A 25,704-nucleotide genomic window follows, 5' to 3' on the forward strand; every position below is an offset into this window, starting at 1 on the left:
GTTCAGAAAGAAGGGCAAGTTGACCCCTAGGTATATTGGACCTTTTGTGATTCTGGAGAGAGTGGAAGAGGTGGCTTACAAACTTGCGTTGCCACCTAGTTTAGCAGTTGTTCATCCAGTATTCCATGTGTCCATGCTTCAAAAGTATCATAGCGATCCGTCCCATGTGTTATATTCCAGCTCTGTCTAGTTGGACAAGGATTTGACATACGAGGAGGAGCCGGTGGCAATTTTAGCCCGGCAAGTTCGCCAGTTGAGATCAAAGAATTACCCTTCAGTTCGAGTGCAGTGGAGAGGTTAGCCTATTGAGTCATCTACTTGGGAGTCCTTGTCTGATATGCGGAGTAGATATCCCCACCTTTTCACCAGCCCAGATACTTTTCTATGTCCGTTCGAGGACGAACGGTTATTTTAGACGTGGAGAATGTGATGACCCAAAAGGTCATCTTATATTTTAGAACTCGAATCTGCACTCTTAAGCCTTAAAATCTCATTTTTATACTCCCCGATTTGCGGGCGCAGTCCGGGCATGTTTCCGAAAAGCTTCTATGTTGAAAATTGATGAAAATAAGAATTTATGCCTTAAAAGTTGATTTTAGTCGACTTCGATCAACATTTTTAATAAACGGGCCCGGATCCATATTTTGACGGACTCGGTGGGTCCATATCGAATTATGAGACCTGTACGTATGCCCGAAATCGAATTTGGAGGTCCCTAGCTTAAGTTATGATTTTTTGGAAAAATTAAAAGTCTGAAAATTATTTGTTTTTAAGAATTGATTGATGTTTGGCATTCTTAGTAACGGGTCCGTATTTTGGTTCTGGAGCTCGGTACATGTTCATTATGATATTTAAGACTTGTCTGTGAAATTTGGTGAGAAACGGAGTTGATTTGACGTGATTCGGACGTCCAGTTGAGAAAATAGAAATTTTAAAGTGTTCTTGAGAATTTTATTTGATTTGGTGCTAAATTTAGAGTTCTAGGTGTTATTTTGGCGATTTGATCGAGCGAGCAAGTTCGTATGATATTTTTAGACTTGTGTGCATGTTTGTTTTGGAGCCCTAAAGGCTCGGGTGAGTTTCGGGTAGGCCACAGAATATTTTTGACTTTGAAAATCTGGTATTTTGCTGCAGCAGGTGTTCGGGCAGGTCCTTCTTCGTGTTCGCGAAGGTAATCTCGCGAACGCGAAGAGTAAACTGGGCAGCTGAAGTTTTCTTCTTCGCAAACGCGAAGGCTTAGTCGCGAACGCAAAGCGATGGGGCGCTACCCTTCACGAACGCGACCAGCTCCTCGCGAACGCGAGCAATGTCTCGCGAACGCGAAGGCTAGGGGGAGTAACCATCATGAACGCGAAGACTTGGCAGCCAATACTCTTCGCGAACGCGATGCACACTGTCGCCCAGTGCATAAAATAGGATCAAACACGGGTTTAAGCCATTTCTTCAATATTTTTCAAGCACCAAACGGGTAGAGACGATTTTCAAGAGTCACTTTCTTCCCCAAAGTGTTGGTAAGTGATTCTAAATTATTTTCTTTCAATTACCCATTATATTTCTTGAATTATCAACCTAAAATCTAGAGTTTACATGGTAGAATTAGGGGTTAGGGTAGAAACTAGAAATTTTGGAAATTTGGGAATTTAGACCTCAATTTGAGGGTCGGATTCCAAAACTAATTATATATTCAGGCTAGGGGGTGAATGGGTAAATGGATTTTGGTCCGAACCTCAGGTTTTGACCAAGCGAGCCCGGGGTCGATTTTTTGACTTTTTGGAGGAAAATTTGAGAAATTTAATTTATGCAATATAATTGATTTCTTTAGCAATATTTGATATAATTGAATTATTTTTGAATAGATACGAGTGGTTTGGAGATGAATTCCAAAGGAAAAGCTGTGATTGAGAATTAAGTGGTCTTCGGAGCGAGGTAAGTGTCGTGTCTAACTTTGGCTTGAGGAAATAGGTATTATGTATTTATTTGCTACGTGTTCGGTTGTTAAATACGATGTATAGGTGAGGTGACGAGCATCTATGCGTCGTTGTCGAGTCATAGCATGCGAGTGAAATTATATTCTTGTCTATTTTGTAGCCTTAAATTCAACTATCCATGCTTAGCGAGTTATTTGAAATGTTGGGTGACTTATATCTGGTTTCACTCAGATTTGGTAACTTTCGAATATTGATTCAAGGTTGAGGTTACATTGTGCTATTGATTATGGATAAAATACTAGTTTCTTTGTAATACTCATATCTATCCGTTGTTAGTGATTCTGTGATTTGTGAGGAAGAGTGTAAAGCACGAAGGGTGATGTCGTGCCGCGATATGTGAGTGTTAATGCACGAAGGGTTATGTCGTGCCATGATTTGTGAGTGATAAAGCACGAAGAGTGATGCCGTGTAAATTATGAGAGGTTTAATGCACGAAGGGTGATGTCGTGTCGTTCTATTTATTTATTTGGTGAGGTTGAGAGTAAAAGCACGAAGGATGATGCAGTAAAGTTTTCCTTTGCTGTTTTATTTGCTCAATTCGTTTAAGGATTTTCGGTTTAATTCGGTCTTTTCATTATTCTCACTCTTTATATTGTATTCCCCCACTGTATGTCCCCTTCCCATTATTTCTGTGTTATTTTTTTATTTACTGTTGTTGCCACTAGCATGATTATAATGTTCAGGTTATATGTGGGTGTCTTGTCCTAGCCTCGTCACTACTTCGTCGAGGTTAGGCTCGACACTTACCAGTACATGAGGTCGGTTGTACTGATGCTGCACTCTGCACTTTCTGTGCAGATTTTGGTACCGGCTCAGGTTGATCGAGATTTTGCTATTGGTCCATTGTCCGGCGACTCAAGGTAGATCTGTCGGCATTCACAGACCTTGAAGTCCCCGTCTATCTTTTATGTCCTACTATTTTCTTTCATTCAAACAGTTGTATTTCTTTCAGACTATTACTTGTAGTAAATTCTAGAATGCTCATGAATTTTGACTCCAGATCCGGGTGGTAGTAATTAATACAGGTTTATAATATTCCGCACTTATTATATTTCATCTTAGTTAATTATTGTTATTTACTTAATGGGAATAAGGAATTGGTCTAATGATTCTCTAACATTGGCTTGCCTAGTAAGTGAAATGTTAGGCGCCATCACGGTCCCGTCGGTGGAAAATTTCGGGTCGTGACATATATACGGTATGAAATATTAATAATCGATTTAGCAAATCAATTACTGTTTTAAAGAATTCATGAATACTAAATATTAATAATAATATTTAAATGTTAGTTGGAGTAAGTATTATGAGTTAAAAATTGAAAGATTTTTTCTTCTTTCAAACGTATAGCTACCCAAACACATTCTACGAACTATAATTTTTCAACTTGCCATCGGAAGAATTTGCGGTTTTAGTCTCCGAAATATTAATAAAGTCTAATCTAATTATTATTTGGTTAAACACATTTAATCTTTAATAAATCGAAATGCACATTTTTTTTATCATTCTGCTTGTTTCCTTCACAAGTTTAACTATTACTTGTGGAAACATTTAACTATTTGTGTATTATGTTAAATTTGTATTATTACTTCATAATGAGAATATTATTCTCAAAATAATCTAAATATGATATAAGTATTTTCTATGTAACTTTAAGACAAAACCGACACATTTTAATTAATTAAAAGTTATATATTCTTAGTGAAATATCACAAAGACAATAATTAATATATACAAAAAACTGAATCAAAAATGTAATTATTTTTTAAATTAAATTAAGTAATTTTTAATTTCATTTTCAACTAAAATTTGTCCAAACCGGAAAAGGTATCTCTTGACCGTCCTCCCGGTTGAAAATCATCTAAAAAGGTAATTTTCTTTTATTAAATAAGTCATTCGGTGCACGGGTATCCCGCATTCACGTAGGTTCGCGGAAGAGTCATATCCTAATGCAAGTATTAATGACTATTTCTCGGGCTCGATTCCGTGACCTATAAGTCACTTTTATAAAATAATAAAAATAAAGTGAAATAAGAGAAAAAAAGAAATTTATAGAGAGATAATAGTACAATTTGTTAAGTCTTACGAATGAAATAGAAAATCCTCCTGTTTACAGGAAAAAGGAAGTTGATTCCTAGTTAGACTATCTTGCTCTCTAAGTAACATTCACTTTTAATATTATAGTACCATATACAACTTTCCCTTAATTCTTCTTCTTGCATGGCGATTCCAACGTTACAAAGTTCCGCACAGCAACCTTCTTCATCACCGTCGCCGTCGCTGTCATCTCTTCCATCCGCCGTTAACATTGCCGCCGGTCCGGAGAGAGCAGTTCGTTTCGTGTATTGCGATGAGGAAGGAAAGTTCCAAATTGATCCCGAAGCCCTTGCGATACTTCAACTAGTCAAAGAGCCAGTTGGTATTGTCTCTGTTTCTGGTCGTGCTCGTCAAGGCAAGAGCTTTTTACTTAATCAGGTAAAATTTCAGTCAAGCTAGAGATAAATTAAGCTCTTAGTATTTGTTTTTTTAAAATGTATTTTTGGTTAAATGCACAATCTAGGGTTGTGGTTATGGTTTGTAAAGAGCTCCGCTGTTTATTACGGGTTTTTCCTCTCAAGTGTTGTAGGTGTTGGTTAGAATTGGAATTTTGGAAGCTAATAGTCATCTATTTAATTGTTATGACTAGAATTATCAAGCAATTGTTCTGAAACTTGAGAATCGACATCATTAAATCAATCAATCAGCTATGCCTTAGCCCCTGAGGCTTAGTTCAAGTGGCAAAGGTTGAGGGACTTGTGACTTAGGTCACAGGTTTGAGCCTTGCGCTATGCGTACTAAGCCCGATATTTAAGTGGAGGAGGGTAAAGGGGCACCCATTATTCCCGAGTTTCGAAGGCTGCGGTTGATCCTAAGTGTTGCCCGGTACATATGCTGGTGGGAGGTAGCACGTACTCCATAGAATAAGTTTGAGGTGCGCGCAAGCTGGCCCCGACATCACCATTATCTTTAAAAAAAAAAAGGTGGAGTAGAAATGAGTTTGGAAGAATATATTCATATGTGTTGGTTGAAGGATGTACAACGTATGACCTTAACTATTTTATATTAGCTCAACATACCTGTCAAGATGATTTAGACTGCTTGCTAGGAGTGGTTTAATCTTGCTGAGATTTACTGTTCTCCTTATACTTTTTATTTATATTTGCATAATATTGGATTTAAATGAAGTAACGTGGTCAGTATGGATTCATATAGCCGACCTTAACTTGTTTGGGACTGAGGCCTGGTTGTTCTTGTTCATCTAAATTGTTTTTTAAGGTTTCAACTGGAGTTCACTATTTGTTGCAGCAAACTTGTCATCCTCCGTGCGGAGGTTGTGACTTGTTCATTTCATACATAGATTACAGTCAACTCGTGAGTCAAAGCTATAGCACATTTGTGATATTGTTGTTTTAGAAACTCAATTCAGTTATGTTATTAGCAAGGTCTATTACAATGGAACCACAATTATCTCTACTATTTACTTATAGCTATTTACTTGCTATCTCAAGTAGATTACCATATGTAACTTAGAGCTTCTTCCTACTTTGCTGAAAACATGTAACTGAGAGCTTGCTGTATGCCCAATAGCTTTTTGGCAGGAGTACTGGTTTTCAAGTGTCTCCAACTCATCGGCCATGTACAAAAGGTATTTGGTTGTGGAGTGCACCTTTAAGGAGAACAGCTCTTGATGGAACGGAATACAATCTGTTACTGTTGGACACAGAAGGAATTAATGCTTATGATCAAACAGTTAGTTTCCGCCCTTTAACATATTTATTACTTATTGGTTTTCTGAAGAAGGTATCACCTGCATACTGATAGCAGTGTCAAGATTTTTACTACTCACTCACCTGGCACATGCTATATGGCTTGTATGGCTACTGACTCTCTTTTGCCTTTTGTAAGTTTCTGTTTTGTTTTGCTGTTTGACAGGGAACACATAGCACACAAATATTGTCCTTGGCGGTCCTTCTTTCAAGTATGTTTGTATATAACCAGGTTAGGAGCATTCAAACATGGATCTCATTCGTTCCCTTTGACATGGCATTCTTGTTAGACTGTTTAGCGTTCTCCCCTCAAGATTTAGTGAATTTCCTTGTTGCTACAGTTTGTCTGTTCTTTAGGTGTCTTCATAATCTCTTTGATCTATTAATATAGATGGGTGATATTGATGAAGCTGCAATTGACCGTCTTTCTCTTGTCACTGAAATGGCCAGCGCTTCGGAGCTTGGACAGTTCTCCCCAATCTTCGTTTGGTTGCTTAGGGTTATTCAGAGTTGATTCATTTAGATTTACTTCTGTGCTTGCTTGTGAAACTGTTGACATATATTTTTTCTCTCTGCAAAAAGGATTTTTATTTGGACTTGGTTGAGGACAACCGTAAAATAACTCCGTGGGACTACCTTGAACTTGCTTTGAGGCCGGTTCAAGGTGGTGGGAGAGGTGTTGCTGCTAAAAACGAGGTATCCACTTTACATGAATGTTTCTTTTGCTTTACTATGTGTTGTAATTATTCAATTTCTAATTTAATCATCCCTGTTTTAAAAACTGGTTCCCGGAACTTGGAACTTCTAACTGCAGATTAGGGAATCCATTCGTGCTCTTTTCCCTGATAGAGAATGCTTCAGCCTTGTGCGTCCTTTGAGCAATGAAAATGCGCTTCAACGGCTAGATCAGATTCCAGTTAATATTCTTTCATATGTTCCATTCTCTACTATTATTATCTAATTGTGATTCTGCCCTTTAATTATTCTAATTGTAGTATCGATTTTCACATGTAGTTGGAAAACCTGAGGCCAGAGTTTAAAGCTGGTCTTGATGCTTTGACAAGATTTGTTTTTGAGAGGACAAGACCAAAGCAAGTTGGAGGGACTGTTATGACAGGACCGCTCTTTGCTCGTATAACTCAGTCCTTCCTGGATGCTCTTAACAATGGTGCAGTGCCCACATTCACCTCTTCATGGCAGGTTAGTGATGTTCTTAATGGCAGATATACTTCTTTTTCCTTTCTTTTTCTCCACATCATTGATGTTCTTCTCTGTAACTGCGCAAATAGTTTTCCAATAGAAACATCATTTTTCTCATCACCAACACCATTGACCCGAACGAGGGACCAAAAAGAAACCACTAATTGTTGTTGCATGATTATTACTCAAATCATTAATTACATTGACTTGGCACCAAGAAAGTGGCCCTGAACAGAAGAAATAAGGATAAATAGAGATCTTAAATCTGGGGTTTGTACTAGAGAAAAACTATTGGAGAAGGTCAAGAATAACTTTCACTAGGTTCCCAAAAACTGAACCTACTTCCATCACACTCTCTGAATAAAATGTTCCCTACAAACTCTTCCCACCCCTTCAAAATATTCCTCCAATGCCTGCACCCGTAGGGCAGTGAGACAATTTTAGTCCTCCACACATACTTCTGTGTGATCATCCCCCTCCAAAGTGCATCCTCCTCTACTCACCCCCCACCCACCCCAAAAAAAAAAAAAACAATACTTTGGTGTAGTGACAGTCTCCCAATTGATCAAGTGAAACTTCCTCTCCCCGATTGAACCGTACATAGAAAATCCCTTTGGAGTTTTTCCAGCTTTCTTGTATGGATGTTATTTAACTTCCCATGTCATTGTTGTCATTTCTAAAATGGTATTCAGCTGAAGCCAAGTGCTACACTGTGAGTTAGCTCTGTATACCCAGCTTATGCACTATAATGTATGCTGATGCATGTTTTCCTTTTTAATTTCTGCAGAGTGTTGAGGAAGCTGAGTGTCAAAGGGCATACGATTTGGCTGCTGATAGATACATGGCTTCATTTGATCGTTCTAAGCCCCCGGAGGAAGTAAGTGTTGCTTTTGTTTCGTTGCTAACATTATCTGGTTGCTTTTAATATTTCAATCATCGCAGGGTGCACTAAGAGAAGCACATGAAAATGCGGCTCAAAAGTCCATGACAGAATTTAATTGTACTGCTGTGGGGGCTGGATCCACCAGGATGAAATATGAGAAGCGTCTCCAGAATTTCATAAAAGAGGCATTTGAGGTTAGTTTTTCATCTACCCTTTACTTCAAATATGGAGGATAAAGTGCATTAGTGAATAGTGATATAAGCATACATGTTTGTGTCGTAATACATTCCTTCGTAGAGGATGAGTTAATACTAATTTTTATTTTGCTTCTGCACCATCCTTATCCCCCCAAAAAACAAAAACTATTTTGTAATCATGCTTCTACATTACTTCATTTGCTTATATTCAGGATTGGGGTTCTAGAGATACTTGCCAATAGGTTAGCCAATAAACGACACTGACTAGGTTCTAGGAAGAGTGTCATGGGGTTTGGGGGGGGTTAAATCTGACAATTATGTAATGCGATTAGTATTTAATGTTGGAACCAGGGACATGGTTTTCTTATTATTGCTTCATTGGAGGTCTTTTAGTTGTTGAATTTAGTAGTATTTATTTATTATGTTTTGGCTTTGAGCCGTGGATTGGCCTTGGATCAGAACGAAATTCCTCCTTGCTTTCAGAGATGGTTCAGGTAATGCTTTCAGATATAACCATTATCGTTTCTCTTTGAGTATCTTTATACGGAGGACATTTTCTATTTTTCATAGAATGGCAAAACCTATTTACGCAGAAGTCAAGCTTTAGAGGTTTCATTTGATCTTCATTTTCTTATAGGTAATGTAAGGATATTATTCCTGATGCAAAAATCAGCATCTAGGACATTTGATCTTCATTTGAAGTTGTGAAAAAGGAGAAGATGAGAAAAAAATACTTGATGAATTAGTGAAAGATACATCCAAGACTAATTTAGATAAGGAAAAGTTCTTACTTGACAAGATTCTTAATTAATCTGTACAGTGTACAATTATTCTGTTTTTTGGGTAAGTGTAAAATTATTCTGTTTAGACTGTATTTTCACTACTTACACTTTTGGAATGGTGAAATATTCTAGTAAATCTCAACATTGTGTTTCAGTGAATTGCATGGTTAAGAAGTTATTGTTGTTTCTTTCATCGTATAAGTGACCTGTGAAATGTATCTTAATTCTCTCCTTCATTTACAACTCTTCTCTCTGCTAACCAGGTGATAATTGAGTCAAAGTTCAGGCACATATGTGTTAATGCCTGTGTGTTTGGTATGTTTGTTTCTTCCCAGAAAAATGCCTGTCCCTGTGTAGATACGGTTCCTATGTTCTTATTGGTTTGATATCTGCACATGGGCCATCTGCCCACATGATATTGACTATATATGTTATATGGACCTGCCCGTTGACATTCTGGCTGGTATTCAGTAAAAGTTTCCTGGTAGTGAGTATCTACGCTATGCTACTAAATAGCTCTTTTCAATTGTCAAATTGGTTTTTATGTTGATACAGGAACTTAAAAAGGATGCCTTTAGGGAGGCCTATCTACGGTGTTCAAATGCCATAGAGGACATGGAAAAGGAACTGAAAGTGGCTTGTCATGCTCCTCATGGAAACATAGATGGTGTTCTTAAGGTAAGCTTTATTCATGATACTACGATAGAAATTTAGCCTATTTTTAGGTAGCTAAACTGGAATTCAGGCTTATTAAGTTACAGATACCCGGAAATGCATATGCTATATGCAGGTTCTTGGTTGTTTAGTATCCAAGTACGAAGCAACGTGCCAAGGTCCTGAAAAGTGGAGAAAATTAATCGTCTTCATACAACAAAGGTTTGTATATTATCAATGCTTTATTGAAGCACTTGCAATTGGGAGTATATATGTAATATCACATTAATTTTCCAGCGTGGAAAGTCCACTTTTTGATCTTATCAAGAATCAAATAGACAAGCTTGGATCAGAGAAAACAAGTGCAGAAGTATCTGCTCTGAAGTCCATTACTGCTGCTGCTGAAGCAAGACTGGCTGCTGCCAAAGAACAAGCTGAATCAGCTCAGGAGGAGGCGGAAGAGTGGAAACTTAAATATGACATTGCTGTTAAGGAAACCCAATTGAGAGAAGATGCTTTAAGGGATGAATTTTTAAGGACTCTGGCCGATAAGGTGAAAATATTGCTACAAATATTGGTTCAATTTCAATTTGCTGCTTTGTTTGATTTTGCTTCTCAACCCTCCTGGAAACATCATTTCTTAGTTTTCCAAGATGACATTTAAAGTTCTATTTGTTCATGAAACTGCAGGACAAAGAAATAAAAGACAAGACATCTAAGCTTGAGCAGGCTGAACAGCATTTAGCAACACTGAATTTGAAGTTGAGGGTGAGTTGCTTATCTAAAACTACATAACTTGCATTTGCACCAATCTTGTGTATAAAAAAAGGTGGTGGTGGGATAGAGCAAAGTAAAAGTCAGAAAGAGGGGTGGGCACTCTCTGTTTGTTATTTTAAAGTGTTGGCCCTTTGCACTAGCTTTAGCATTTGGAGTGCGCGAACTTTTATTTGGCAATCTAGTAACCTCTAGTTATGTGTTAACTTGTGGATTGATCGACAAGTTTGCCAATTAGATCTGATGAATGGAACTCTCAATTTTTATGATTGGAACCAATTTCTCTCTGGCAATTCAACTAGGTAAACCTGCCTATGTAAATAAAAGGATACTTGCGCTCATTTTGTATGTGGTAGTTTAAGAGATTTGCATGTGTGTTAGTACTAGTGATTGCCCAAATGGAGCAAAAAGGATACAGATGATTCATATAGCCAAACTCAACTAGTTCAGAATTGAGGTGTAGTTGATTGATTGTTTTGTACTAATGACTATTCTGTGATTATTACTTCTTACAGGCTGCTGAATCAAAAGTAAAGAACTCTGATCTAGAAGTTTCAATCTTAAAGGTTGAAGTCAAGAAATTGGGTGAAAGGCTAGAGAATATCAATGCTACTGCACAATCATTTGAAAGAAAAGCTAGGATTTTGGAACAGGAGAAGGTTCATCTGGAGCAGAAGTACCGGTTAGAGTCCATTAGATTTGAGCATATTCAGTATAGATATGAAAGAGAGGCTAAAAGAGCAACTGCGTTGGCTGATAAATCAAGGGCTGAAGCAGCTAGGGCCGTGAAAGAAAAGAATGATATTCAGAGATTAGCTATGGAAAGATTAACTCAGATTGAGAAAGCTGAGCGACAAATTGAAAAATTACAGAGACAAAAAGATGACCTGGATTATGAAGTAAGGAAGTATCGTGCTGCCAAAGAACAAGCTAAATCGGCTCAGAAGGAGGCGGCGGAGTGGAAACGTAAATATGACATTGCTGTCAAGGAAGCTAAGAATGCTCTTGAGAAGGCAGCATCTGTTAAAGAGCGCGCAAACAAGGAAACCCAATCGAGAAAAGATGCTACAAGGGATGAATTTTCAAGCACTCAGGCTGTGTTTAGTTTGTTCTAACAGTCATGGAACACAGTCACAGATGCAGCCAGGTGCAAGCGGGTTCATCCGGACCAGTATAATTTTTGCCCAAACTATAGATACATATGTGAAAACTCATAAAAAGTTTAGCAAATATTTTATATAAACCCATAATTTTAGAAGTATAATGACTTCAGTGCTAAGAACGTTAAAGGTTGAAATACATCATTTATATCTTAAATCCGCCAATGATAGAACAAAGCGTTGAAATTGGTGGAATCTGTACGTGAAGGTCATAAGTTATCTTTACACATATAGCTAGCCGAAAATGGTGGAATCCGTACGTGATGGTCATAAGTTATCTTTACACATAGCTAGCCTGATTCATTGTTTATTTTTGCAGCCTGTATACATGATTATATACAATGGCGGACGCACGTAGTGGCAAGCGGGTTCAGTCATCAAAAAATAATACTGTATATATATATAAATTAGGATTAAAACTGCATAAATTTTGTATAAATATTTTATTTGAACCCACTTGACAACTACTATTTTACGACTAAAATTATGTACTTCTGAGATTGAACCCGCTTGCACAAAATCATGGGTCCGCCACTGATTATATACTAATTATACATAGTTATACATATGTTATATATACATATTATACATTTACTAGCTATTTTAGTTTAAGTTGTTGGGTGGGTGGCTATTTAGGTTAATTCTTCTTTTTAATCCTCTTGCAATCTCTTGTGAGAAAGGTGTTGCTGAGGAAAATCATCAGTTATATATAATGGTGTGCGCTTAGGAAATTAGTTCCTTAGATATATCTGTGCACAAGAAATAGATATATAAGGACTAAAAAAGAAAACAGAAAACAAAGAAAGAAACAATGTGAAGTGAAGCTCTAGTATTATGCATGCGTTGGCTGATTTTAAGGCCATCATTAGCTCCCATACATAAACTTATTCACAGAAACGAATAGGTTTGATAATCATCATTACCTCATTTTTCATCAAATTTGCCAGAGTTAAATTCTTCTGAATCAACATCTAAACTCATTTTACTCATCTCATTGATAACATAGTGTTACACCTCCTTTTTCCCGCAGAAAATATTAGGGGGAGTTTTTCCAATTTAAGTGACATTGTTCGAAAAGGGATTATTTATTTGATCAGAGTCGCCACTTGGAATAGTTGTTATGGTGTCTCAAGTCACCGGTTTATTTTAAATCCCAAATCGAGGAAATTGACTCTATTTTATGGTCCGCGAACACAGAAGACCGGGTAAGGAATTCTGTTAACCCGGGAGAAGGTATGAGGCACTCCCGGATTCCGTGGTTTTAGCACAGTCGCTCAACTATTAATAATTGGCCCAATTATCTGACTTATTATATATTTAAAACCTATTGTGCTTTTTAGCCTTCTGACCGCTTTTAATTATTTATGGAGTTTGTTTTAACAAGTCGTGACATCGCGCACTCGCTTGTTTTTGGTACACGTTGCAAATCGCGCCACATGAAATGCACCCGCGATTTACGACGTATTTATTTTATTATTATTCGAAGTTATAGTCGGGTCACATGAAATGCACACCCAGATTGGAATTACGTATCATGACTATGCCACGGAAATCGTACCCATAGTCACGATGATTTATTTATGAATCGCGCCTAAAGTAAGCTACGATATTCAAAATCGCTCATTTCATTTTTAACTTCTTATTGCATGCATTTAGACCGAGTCAAATCCTAAAGCATGTAAATTAAGAAGTAATGGACTAAATCTTTCCCGATTCCCACCCCTTAATTTCAAGCACAATAATTCTTGTTCATCAGGATGACACAAATCCAAAGCAGACAAAATATCAAAACAAATAAAGAAAGGGATAAAAGAATGATACCGATAGCCATACATTCGAAACAGTTGAAGATATGAGAATTAAGGAAAGCCGGAAAGCATATGAAAGCAAAGTGAATCTGAATAATAATAAATAAAAAAATTAAAACAAAAGTCATTTAAAGATTTTCCTATCACCTCCCCCATTCCTTATGATAAATTAAGCATGTCTCATCTAAATCTCCTACTAATTTTATCTAACTGATTTATCCTTCCGATGTTATCACTCGAACTCACACCAAACGCACCCTCAAATGACACAATGGAATGACATCATAATTCAATTTAGTAAGAAAAATGACTAACTCTGACTACTGCTTAACTAAATGCTATTAAAGATTTTTGTGATTGCTAAGTAGCATACTGCAGACCCTAATCCCTTCAGATCTTCAATTCTTTCTTAGTAAGAAAAGATTAACATCTTCTAAAGTCAAAGATAGGCAAATGACGATACATATTATAACTCTTAAAGATCTCTGCTAAGACTCAACTAAGGAAGTAACTCCTCAATGCATATGAGTTGGAGTTAACAGAGGATTTTAAAATGCTAATGAAACTCTTTAACCAAGCACAGTAAAGAAAATGCAATATGCTGAAATCAAGCAATAGAATACTTCAAACACTAAGACATATTCATTGTGACAGTGCTATTGCAACATGAAGTCCAATCAAATCTCTGCTCACTCCAACATTAGCGTAACTTAATAGAAGAAGTTGAAAAACAAACTGACAGTCCAAATAAGATAAACCAATTGAAAAGGAATTAGTAAACCCCCAACAACAGCTATTAGTTTAATTCATCTTTTAATGGTTCGCCTAAGATTCGATTCACAACAGAATAAAGGGAAGAGAAAGAGAGAGAAAAAATATGGAAATGGAAAATCAAGGCTCAATAGAATCATTCAACATGTTCATAACTTCAAAATAGGCCATGTAAAGTTAAACAAAATTACAGGGATTCCATGTGTACCTATGATTCAGGCGACAGTAGAGTCGCGAAGACCAAACAAAAGCAGTAGAAAAAGAAGAAATCCAAAGCTCAGCTAACAGCAGTCGATAGATCCAGCAATCAATGATAAACCCAGAAATTTCAGAGCAGTCAAAGCAACGAGCAGAACTTGAACCGATGATTGAAATCAAATCTCGAGCATAAATTCGGAGTTCAAACTCACTCCATGCTTAGGAATAAAAAAAATAAAATAAAAGAAAATGATTGAAATAAAAAATTTTACTTGGCGGCTCAAAGACAAAAAGGGGAAAATTGGACCAAAATATTTTTTTTTTAAAAAAAAAAACCTTCAAACCCTAGAATTTTTCACCCCAGAAAATCTGTCCAAAACCTCCTCTTCCCTCAAATCCGAAAAAGAGTATTTATCTTCAAAAATCCCCCAGCCTCTGCCTTTGCTCCCAAGAAACGATTTAAGCCCATAGATCTCTTTAGATGGGCAGATTTTTGACAAATGGAAGGCTAGGATCAACAAACTTTAATCCTGAGGCTCCCATTAACCTTAAATCCATCCAAAAAGAGAGTGAAAACGTGAAAAAAACGGGTGAGGCATATTCTTTGTCAGAGGTTTGTTAGGCTACGTGGCAAGAGGAGAGAGGATGGAGTACGTGATGGTTAGAGGAAATTTTCCGGTGGGTTTGGGTGGTGGCGACGCGACAGTGAGGTGAGTGAAACGGGTGGTGTGGCTGGTTAAGGTAAGGGAGATTAGGGTTAGGAGTTGTTAGAAATGAAGATTATATTGGGCATGGGTAAATAACATGGAACGTTGGATCTAAGTGGATGGATGGCCAAGATTAAGAGGGAGTGGGGCAGATTAGTCGACGGGTCAGCGGGTTGGATTGAGATGAAGGGTCAAGGGGATTGGGCTGGGGCAGATTTGGGCTGGGGCAGATTTTGGCCCAATTTGAATCAAGACCAAACAAAGCCTCTCTTTTCTTTGTTTTCTTTCATTTTAAAAATCTACAAATTTTGAAAAACAAATCCTAATTAGATTCTAGCTCAATTCTAATTTGCAAAATTAACCTACTCATTATTTCTAATATTTAGATAATTAATTAACCTAAAAATAATGAAAGCAAAATTAATTATTCGAAACTAAAAGCTAAAAATACAAGAACCTATAGTATTTTGTGATTTTTGTTTAATAATACAATTAATTAACAACTTAACCTTAAAAATATAAATAACAACCTAAAATGCAATGCATGAAATTTTGAACATTTTAATGGTATTTTCTATGATTTTAAAATATTAAATATGAACTAAATGCAAACAATTGATTAACAAAATTTCCTACAAAATCTTATGAAGAAAGAAAGAAAAAAAAAACAATTAAGAAAAAGGTCTATTTGTGAATATTGTAGGAATATTTTAGTCGGGCAAAAATCACATGCTCACAGCTGCCCCTCTTTACTTGGAAACACGAAGAGTTTTCGGGCAAAGATACATTGAGCAAATACGAGCGATTTTTTACCGTTTGTATACTCCATGGAAGCATTTTGAAAATGTTTGACCGAACCTTGCTTCCGAGGTTGCCTACATATCCTCGGCTATGGAGGAATCAGGTCAGTATAGTTTTAAAAGTTTTGATAGATGGAACTATCGAGAAGCTGTGATTTCACTGTTGCTGCTGCTGCTGCTCTTTCTTACTGAGCTCCTTACTACACCAAAGTCAAAATGAAAAAGAAACTAACTAAGCCTATCAGCTACGAGTTACAAGATTCCTATCTATGAGTCTTCTGAAGCTTGATCTTGAGTCTTGAATGGTTTTTCATGCGGACTTTTGACTTGAACCTTGATGCTTGCTAACTGCAAGTGCTAGTTCTTTCTTCTTCAGCTTTTCGGATCAAGATGGGACATGCAAAGCTTGCAACTTCAATCATGTCTTGAGCAGCCCATATCTCTTCATCTACTTCTGCATTTTTGGATTCACTTCTTTTTTCTTTTTATTCTGGATTGAGACTTCTTCCTTTAGTCATCTCGGACTGTCAGCTCGCATTCTTGAGGCGAGCTTCTGCTACTTCTAACTTGAACTGAATCCTCAAATATCTTCCCTCGTTCTCCAGGTGGGCGCCTGATGACTTAAAACTCGAAATAAATTTCCTCATTTTCCAGGTGGGTGCCTAATGTTGACTAAATACTCGAAATAAATTCTCTCGTTCTCCAGGTGGGCGCCTGTGCTGACTTAAAATAGAAACGAATTCCCTCGTTTTCCAGGTGGGCGCCTGATGACTTAAAAACTTGAAATAAATTCCCTCGTTGTCCAGGTGGGCGCCTGATAATGACTTGAAAATTAAAACAAATTCCCTCATTCTCCGGGTGGGTGCCTGATGACTGACTTGAACTTAAAATAAATTTCTTCATTCTCCAGGTGGGTGCCTGCTTACTTAAAAACTTGAAATAAATTCCCTCATTCTCCAGGTGGGCGTCTGTGCTGACTTAAAACAGAAATGAATTCTCTCATTTTCCAGGTGGGTGCCTGATGACTTAGAATTTGAATAAATTCCCTCATTCTCCAGGTGGGTGCCTGCTTACTAAAAAACTTGAAATAAATTCCCCCATTCTCCAGGTGGGAGCCTGTGCTGACTTAAAACAGAAATGAATTCCCTCGTTTTCCAGGTGGGTGCCTGATGACTTAGAACTTGAATAAATCCCCTCATTCTCCAGGTGGATGCCTACTTACTTAAAAACTTGAAATAAATTCCCTCATTCTCCAGGTGGGCGCCTGTGCTGACTTAAAACAGAAATGAATTCCCTCATTTTGCAGGTGGGTGCCTGATGACTTAGAATTTGAATAAATTCCCTCATTCTCCAGGTGGGTGCCTGCTTACTTAAAAACTTGAAATAAATTCCCTCATTCTCCAGGTGGATGCCTGCTTACTTAAAAACTTGAAATAAATTCCCTCATTCTCCAGGTGGGCGCCTGTGCTGACTTAAAACAGAAATGAATTCCCTCATTTTCCAGGTGGGTGCCTGATGACTTAGAATTTGAATAAATTCCCTCATTCTCCAGGTGGGTGCCTGTGATCATGACAACACAGACAAAACAGAGAAAAATTTCTGCCCCAGTTTGTACCAGGAACATTCATTGATTGTTAGTTGCATCCCATTATCTAGGAGGGTCCTGAAAACTTAAAACTAGATCCCATTATCCAGGAGGGTCCTGAAAACTTAAAACTAGATCCCATTATCCAGGAGGGTCCTGAAAACTTAAGACTGAACTTATCTGGAACATACTTTCCTCATGGGGGATTCCTAGCAAAGCAAACAAGATTTCTTTCCCTGCTTAAAACAAAGAAAATTTTGTCAGTTTGAAACTGTGGCGGTTAGTTTGTGGCATCCTTGCTGAAGGTGTCTGCTTCTGCCACTATCCTGCTTCATTCTGATTAGCTTCTTCGGGCTATGAAGAATTATTTGACCTTTCAATCGGACCTCGAACACAAAACCTCTGAATGACTTAAATCCCTTACACTCAACTCGTCGTATAACACTTTCATTCTGACAACTGTGGAACCTTTGTATTTCCTACAAATTCACAAATCACTTGACCACCTGAACTTCAGTTACCATCGCATTGCTCATTCTGAACCACGTCACTTGGAATGTGCCTGGCCAAATTTCACTTGGTGCAAATAAAAAGCCGGTAATGAGCTTTGAAGTCCTTTCTTGCTTGCTTAACAAAAAACTAATTTGACAGAGACTTAGAAAAATAGACCCAAAAGAAACGAAGCGAAGTGACTTCGAAAAATAGGAATAAAAAAAGAAAAACTGAGATGACTATTTGAAGAAAAATTGAAAAGAGACTTATCTGAATGAATCAGCTGGCTCTAAAGATCATGACATGCATTTCGGATTGATCAGCCTAATCCATCCAACTAATCACATTTCTGTTCATGTCATATCTTCATAGTTTAAAACCCGGGCTTTCAACGATCCAACTTTTCCGTAAAGTCACCAACCTCTTTTGACTTGTAGTGCCCCGAAGGGTTTTCACCAACAAGCCTCTCTCATTTGTTCATCTCTCAACTCATCGCCGCCTTACGGTGCCCGTGAGGGTTTTCACCAATAAGACTCTCTCATTTTAAATTTTTCCTCAACTCACCATCGCCTTACGGTACCCGTGAGGGTTTTCACCAATAAGACTCTCTCATTTTATTTATTTTCCTTTTACCCAATGAACAAAGTGCTACCCATGATGGAAATCATGCCTCTATCTCACTTGACTTGGCATCCTCAAAGATTGATCGGAAGGTCTTTCTTTGGACTGTAGTACAGGCTTTTGGAAAGGGTTAGAAAGTAAAGGTGGTATAAGGCTCAACATGACTTAAGATGAAAGGGTTCAAAATTACAACTTTTGGAATCAAACCTATTGCAAAACTAAAACTTCTGCCTCAGTTTTTGAATCTGGGGAATTTTGAACTTTATTTGATGGGACTGAACCTCAGAGTAAGGCTGCCTACGTATCCTTAAAAGGAATCAAGTCTAACGTAGTTCCAAAATAAGAGTTTTGTTTTTGTTACTTTGGTTTTTCTTTTTCTCCTTTCTTTTCTTTTTTCTTTCTTTGCTTTTCTCTTTTCCTTCTTTTTTTTTTCTTTTTTTTTCGTTTTCTTTTTTCTTTTTTCTTCTTTTTTTTTTCTTTTCTTTTATATTTCTAACTCTGCTTCTGATTCCAAAAGAGGGGTATGAAAGAAAATAAATAAGGCTCAAAAAGGGGTAACCAATGTTAAAAGTGTTTGGGATAGCAGAATAAAATGTCTTCATCATTCCAACTTTGAACATGCCTAGTACAAAATGCGATTGAAGATAAGCAAAGAAATCATACATAATATCTCTTGACTGCATCAGAATTGATAGCCATATCCACACATTTACCTTCTATGTCTGTTAAATACAAAGCACCATTGGGCAACACCTTTGTCACAATGAACGGCCCCTTCCAGTTTGGGGCGAACTTGCCTTTAGCTTCAGCCTGATGTGGGAGGATGCGTTTCAATACCAGCTGACCCACCTCAAATTTTTGGGGATGCACCTTCTTGTTGTATGCTCTTGCCATTCTTCTCTGATACAGTTGACCATGGCATATTGCCGCCAATCTTTTTTCATCAATCAAACTCAATTGCTCTAGCCGGGTTTTGACCCACTCATCATCATCAATTTCAGCTTCAACAACGATTTGCAGGGATGGAATCTCAACTTTTGCAGGTATAACTGCCTCGGTTCCATATACCAGCAAATAGGGAGTTGCGCCTATTGAAGTGCGAACAGTAGTGCGATAACCCAGTAAAGCAAAAGGTAACTTTTCATGCCATTGCCTAGAACCTTGCGCCATCTTACGAAGTATCTTCTTTATATTCTTGTTAGTAGCCTCAACAGCTCCGTTTGCCTTAGGACGATATGGAGTGGAATTTTGATGCATGATCTTGAACTGTTGGCAAACCTCTTTCATCAAACGACTGTTGAGTTTGGAAGCATTATCTGTGATGATTACCTTGGGAATTCCGAACCGGCAAATGATGTTTGAATGAACAAAATCTACCACAGCCTTCTTGGTCACGGACTTGAAAGTTATAGCTTCGACACACTTGGTAAAGTAATCAATGGCCACCAGAATAAACCTATGTCCGTTTGACGCTGCCGGCTCAATCGGTCCAATGACATCCATGCCCCAAGCAACAAAGGGCCAAGGTGCAAACATTGTGTGCAGCTCAGATGGCGGGGAATGAATCAAATCACCGTGCACCTGGCATTGATGACATTTGCGAACGAAGCTGATGCAATCACGTTCCATGGTGAGCTAATAATAACCTGCTCGAAGAATCTTCTTCGCCAAGACATACCCACTCATATGTGGCCCGCAAACCCCGGAATGCACTTCGGTCATGATAGTCGAGGCTTGTTTAGCATCTATATACCTTAGTAATCCTAGATCTGGAGTTCTCTTGTACAATATTCCCCCACTTAAGAAAAATCCACTAGCCAGACGTCGAATGGTTCTCTTTTGATCGCCCGTGGCATGTGCTGGATATACCCTTGATTTGATGTATTCCTTGACATCATGGAATCAAGGCTCGCCATCAAGTTCCTCCTCAACCACATTGCAATAGGCATGCTGATCACGGATTTGGATTTGCAGAGGGTCGACGTAAGCCTTATCTGGATGGTGCAACATTGATGCCAGAGTAACCAGGGCGTCGACAATCTCATTATGAATCCTGGGAATATGCCTGAATTCTACCGACCTGAATCGTTGACAAAGATCATGCAGACATTGTCGATACGGTATGAGCTTCAAATCCCGAATCTCCCATTCTCCCTGAATCTGGTGAACCAACAAATCTGAATCTCCTAAAACCAATATTTCTTGAACTCCCATGTCTATAGCTAGCCTCAGACCCAGAATGCATGCCTCGTATTCAGCCATGTTGTTAGTGCAATAAAATCGAAGTTGAGCTGTTACGGGGTAGTGATGCCTTGTTTCAGAAATGAGTACAGCCCCTATTCCGACACCTTTCATGTTATCAGCTCCATCAAAGAAGAGTTTCCAACCTGGCTTTTCATCATGATCAGCCTCGTCAACATACATCACTTCTTCATCAGGAAAATAAGTCTTCAGTGGCTCATTTACTTCATCCACTGGATTCTCGGCCAAATGATCGGCTAGGGCTTGGGCTTTCATCGCGGTCCGAGTCACATAAATGATGTCAAACTCTGTGAGTAAAATCTGCCACTTTGCCAATCTTCCTGTGGGCATAGGCTTCTGAAAGATATACTTTAAAGGATCCATGCGAGAAATGAGGTAAGTAGTGTAGGATGACAGATAATGCTTCAACTTTTGCGCCACCCAAGTCAGGGCGCAACATGTCCTTTCAAGAAGAGTATACTTAACCTCATAAGGAGTGAACTTCTTGCTGAGGTAATAAATGGCTTGCTCTTTCTTGCCCGTGATGTCGTGTTGACCCAACACACAACCAAAAGAATTATCCATGACCGTCAAATAGAGGATTAAAGGTCTCCCAGGTTCTGGCGGGACCAACACAGGGGGGTTTAGCAGGTAACTCTTGATCTTATCAAATGCTTCCTGACACTCATCACTCCACTTAACCGCAACACTCTTCTTTAGCAACTTAAAGATGGGCTCACAAGTTGTCGTGAGTTGAGCGATAAACCTGCTGATGTAGTTTAACCTCCCGAGCAGGCTCATCACCTCAATTTTATTCTTTGGTGGTGGTAATTCTTGGATGGCCTTAATCTTTGACGGGTCCAACTCGATACCGTGTCGACTGACTATGAATCCCAATATTTTTCCCGACGGGACACCAAATGCACATTTTGCCGGATTGAGCTTGAGGTTGTACCTGCGGAGCCTTTGGAAAAACTTTCTCAAATCCCCAACATGGTCGGACTGTTTCCTTGACTTTATGATCACATCATCTACATAAACCTCAATTTCCTTGTGTATCATGTCATGAAATATGGTAGTCATCGCCCTCATGTAAGTTGCCCCAGCATTCTTTAAACCGAATGGCATTACCCGGTAGCAATACGTCCCTCATGGCGTAATGAATGTTGTCTTTTCTGCGTCTTCCTCGTCCATCAGGATCTGATGATATCCCATATAACAATCCATGAAAGACCCGATCTCATGCTTGGCACAATTATCAATCAGAATGTGGATGTTCGGTAATGAAAAGTTATCCTTTGGACTTGCCTTGTTGAGATCACGATAATCAACACACACCCTCGTCTTACCATCCTTTTTTGGTACTGGTACCACGTTAGCTAACCAAGTGGGATACTGAGTGACCCGAATGACTTTTGCCTCCAATTGCTTTGTGATTTCTTCTTTAATCTTCATACTCATGTCAGTCTTGAACTTTCTTAACTTTTGCTTGACAGGAGGGAATGTAGGGTCAGCTGGCAATTTATGAGCTACCAAGTCAATTATCAAACCCGGCATGTCGTCATACGACCATGCAAAGACATCTTTGTATGCAAACAGTGTTTTGATTATTTCCTCCTTGATTTGCGGTTCCAGATGCACACTTATCTTGGTTTCCCTGACATTATTTTGATCCCCTAAATTGATTGCTTCGGTTTTCATTCAAATTAGGCTTGGGTTTTTCTTCGAAGTGTTTTAGTTCTCTACTGACTTTCTCAAATGCCGCCTCTTCATCGTATTCTGTTTCATCATCACCCTCTACTTCTTGGATCGTTATTTCAGATTTAGATTGGCTTTTAAGATTTGGCTGAAAATTCCTCATGCGTGTCATGTCATTGAAACCAGCATAAAAAGAACTGTATAGAGAGAAAAAGCAAAAAACAAAAATGAAATGCTATCAGGATTAATGGAAAACTGGAAATTGTATTTCATTGAAAATAAAAAGATAGAAGGGTTTGTACATTGAAACAAGCAAAAACTAAGAAAAATCTGGATTAACCCTGGAATAACCCAGATGACAGAAAGGAAAACAAAGCAAACTACCAAAACTCCTTCCGGATGGGGAGAGGAGTAGCTTTCCAATTGCTAAGCTTCACATTTGGCCCAACAAGCTGCACATCGGCATTACTGGAACCTTCCCCAATTTCGACCATATTAACCTCGTCAAACAGACTCTGGAACCTCTTGATCAGATCTTCATCAAAGTCGACCACAGGTTTTGGGACCACTGATATTGGGCGTTTGGCGACCCCTGACTTGACGAAAGACTTGGAGATATGTGGAACAGGTTTAGGGAGTGACCATGCCTTTCCTTTCGAACTTTTAGCCTTTTTCACGTCCTTCCCTATGAGTGTGAATCCCAAACCAAATGTACCGAAACTTTCACGTGGACACACCGGATGCACAATACCCTGCAGAGATGAACCCAGACCTTTGCCCGGCAGAAAATCATTCTTCAACATTTCATTTGCTACCATGACAGACGCGTATGGTATCTTCGGACCTAGGATGCATTCTCCTTCGGGAATTTTCCCGACAGACACTGTTTCGAACATTTGGTAAACCCAAGGCCCTTTATCATCTTCAACTTCAATAAATGGAACGATTGTGTCATTGTAAGCAGATGAGTTCTCATCACCGTGCACAACTATTTCCTGCCTGTCCCATTCAAATTTTACCATTTGATGTAAAGAAGACGGGATTGCCTTGGCAGCATGGATCCAGGGCCTGCCCAACAACAGGTTATAGGAGACAACCACATCTAGCACTTGGAACTCCATAGTGAGCTCTACTGGCCCTATTGACAAATCGAGCATTATATCACCAACAGAATCTTTCCCTCCTCCATCGAAGCCTCGAACGCATACATTATTAGTGCGGATCCTTTCAGTGCCAATCTTCAACTTTTATAAAGTAGACAGAGGGCAAATATTCGCACTAGAACCGTTATCCACCAGTACCCTTGAGACGGCAGAATCCTCGCACTTCACTATGAGATAAAGAGCTCGATTATGTTCTGTACCCTCTATAGGGAGTTCATCATCTGAGAAAGTGATCATGTTTGCTTCGAAAATCTTGTTAGCAATCTTTTCCAAGTGGTTCACCGTGATCTTATCAGGAACATGAGCCTCGTTCAAAATCTTCATCAGGGCTTTGCGGTGTTCATCTGAATGTATCAGCAAAGACAAAAGAGAGATCTGAGCTGGTGTTTTCCTCAACTGATTCTACAATGGAATAGTCTTGCATTTTCATCTTTTTCAGGAATTCCTCAGCCTCTTCTTCGGTGACCGGCTTTTTTACCGGGATGTGGCGGTCCTTGAATGGCTTGGTTTTCCTCAGTTCTTCTGGGGTAAAACATCTCCCAGAACGAGTCAGTCCTCCGGTTCCATTGACTTCTTCCTCTACTTCTTTCCCTTTGTATGTTACTATCACCTGTTTGTAATTCCACGGGACGGCCTTTGTGTCAACTATTGGTAATTGGGTCACTGGCTTAATAATAACGGGGGTAACACGAGCCCCTTCTACGATTATGACAGGCTTGCCTGGGACCCCTGGCACGACCACTTTTTGCTTTTCCTGGTTCGCTTCAACATCAACCGGAGGACCTTTCACAACCAATACAGATGGCTTCACGTTGAGCGTGCTTGGCTTCTCTGACACCCCTTCAACCGTCAAAGGCATTGCTTTTGCAAAATCTGGGGCTTTAACTGGATTACTTTCGCTAGCCCGGATTATCATGACAGACTTGGAAGAATTCTTGGGCTGCCCGTCCTTATGAACTATCTCAATCATATGTGTCTCTGCATGGGCTGGCAAAGGATTTTGGTTGATGTTTGGCGCCTCCGGGCTCTGGACCACAATTTGATTTGTATCAATAAGCTCTTGGATCGCCCTCTTCAAATGCCAACACTTCTCTATGTCGTGCCCTGGGGCATCAGAATAATATACGCATCTGAGGGAATAATCAAGGTTCCTTGGAGGTGGATTTGGTGTCTTTGGCTCAATCGGCCTCAAAACGTCCAACTGCCTCAACCTTTGAAACAAACTGGTGTACGACTCTCCAATAGGGGTGAAGGTTTCTTTCTGCTGCTGCCTCTCTTTTCTATAATCCGGCCTTGATCGAAAGCTTGGACCGGTAGGGTCTCGGTATGGTTGTGGGGGTGGATAAGGATTTTGTGGAGTTGGAGCACGCCATTGCGGGTAAGGAGGGGGTTGTGCATATGACTGTGCGTGGTGAACATGGTATTGGGGTAGCTCGACAGAATATCGAGGGTTTTGTGGTGGGAAATAATGCTGGGATGGATTATATGGAGCTTGGGTGTAGGTTTGAGGCCGGGGTTGAGTTTGGGTGTAGTGGTGAGGCGGACCCCTTAGGCCACGCCATGATCCGGAGACAAACATAGCGACATCTTCTTTCTTCTTTTTGCCTAACAGGTTTCCAGTGCCACTTTGAATTGCTTGTGTGGTTGCTTTTATGGCAGAGTAGCTCATGATCTTGCTTGACTTGAGTCCCTCTTCCACCATTCCTCCCATCTTTACCACATCGTTGAAGGACTTACCTATGGCTGAGATCAAATGGCCAAAGTAAGTGGGCTCTAGGGCTTGAAGAAAGTACTCGACCATCTCATCTTCTTCCATCGGAGGGTAGACTCTGCAGCTTATTCTCTCCATCTGAAACCATATTCCCTAAATCTTTCATTGGACCTCTTCTCTACCTTGGTCAAAGATAGGCGATCCGGGACAATGTCTAAATTGTACTGAAAGTGCCGAGCAAAGGCCTGAGCCAAGTCATCCCATGTGTACCACCTGCTAGTGTCTTGGCGGGTGTACCATTCTAAAGCTGCCCCACTCAGACTCTGACTGAAATACGCCATTAATAATTCATCTTTCCCACCGGCGCCTCTCATATTGCTGCAAAAGCCTCTCAAATGGGCCACGGGATCTCCATGTCCATCGTACGGGTCAAACTTGGGCATCTTGAACCCAGCGGGCAGTTGGACA

The 25,704-nt window shown here is 39.2% G+C and overlaps 2 protein-coding genes across 2 annotated transcripts; one reads left to right on the forward strand and one right to left on the reverse strand.

Moving 5' to 3' along the window:
• Nucleotides 1-4,152: 4,152 nt before the first annotated feature.
• Nucleotides 4,153-11,598, forward strand: LOC104121353 (uncharacterized). The gene is made up of 14 exons (XM_009633329.4): nt 4,153-4,460; nt 5,613-5,774; nt 5,958-6,023; nt 6,183-6,290; nt 6,374-6,487; nt 6,606-6,707; nt 6,806-6,991; nt 7,779-7,868; nt 7,934-8,068; nt 9,409-9,531; nt 9,644-9,729; nt 9,805-10,060; nt 10,198-10,275; nt 10,797-11,598. The coding sequence occupies exons 1-14, from the start codon at nt 4,206-4,208 to the stop codon at nt 11,394-11,396; spliced, it is 2,361 nt and encodes a 786-aa protein (XP_009631624.1). The 5' UTR covers nt 4,153-4,205; the 3' UTR covers nt 11,397-11,598.
• A 12,267-nt stretch (nt 11,599-23,865) lies between these two features.
• Nucleotides 23,866-25,227, reverse strand: LOC138897092 (uncharacterized). The gene has a single exon (XM_070183048.1). The coding sequence runs from the start codon at nt 25,225-25,227 to the stop codon at nt 23,866-23,868; it is 1,362 nt and encodes a 453-aa protein (XP_070039149.1).
• Between the last annotated feature and the right edge of the window lie 477 nt (nt 25,228-25,704).

The sequence above is a fragment of the Nicotiana tomentosiformis genome, chromosome 8 (genome assembly GCF_000390325.3).
Source record: "Nicotiana tomentosiformis chromosome 8, ASM39032v3, whole genome shotgun sequence".
Classification (NCBI taxonomy): Eukaryota; Viridiplantae; Streptophyta; class Magnoliopsida; order Solanales; family Solanaceae; genus Nicotiana; species Nicotiana tomentosiformis.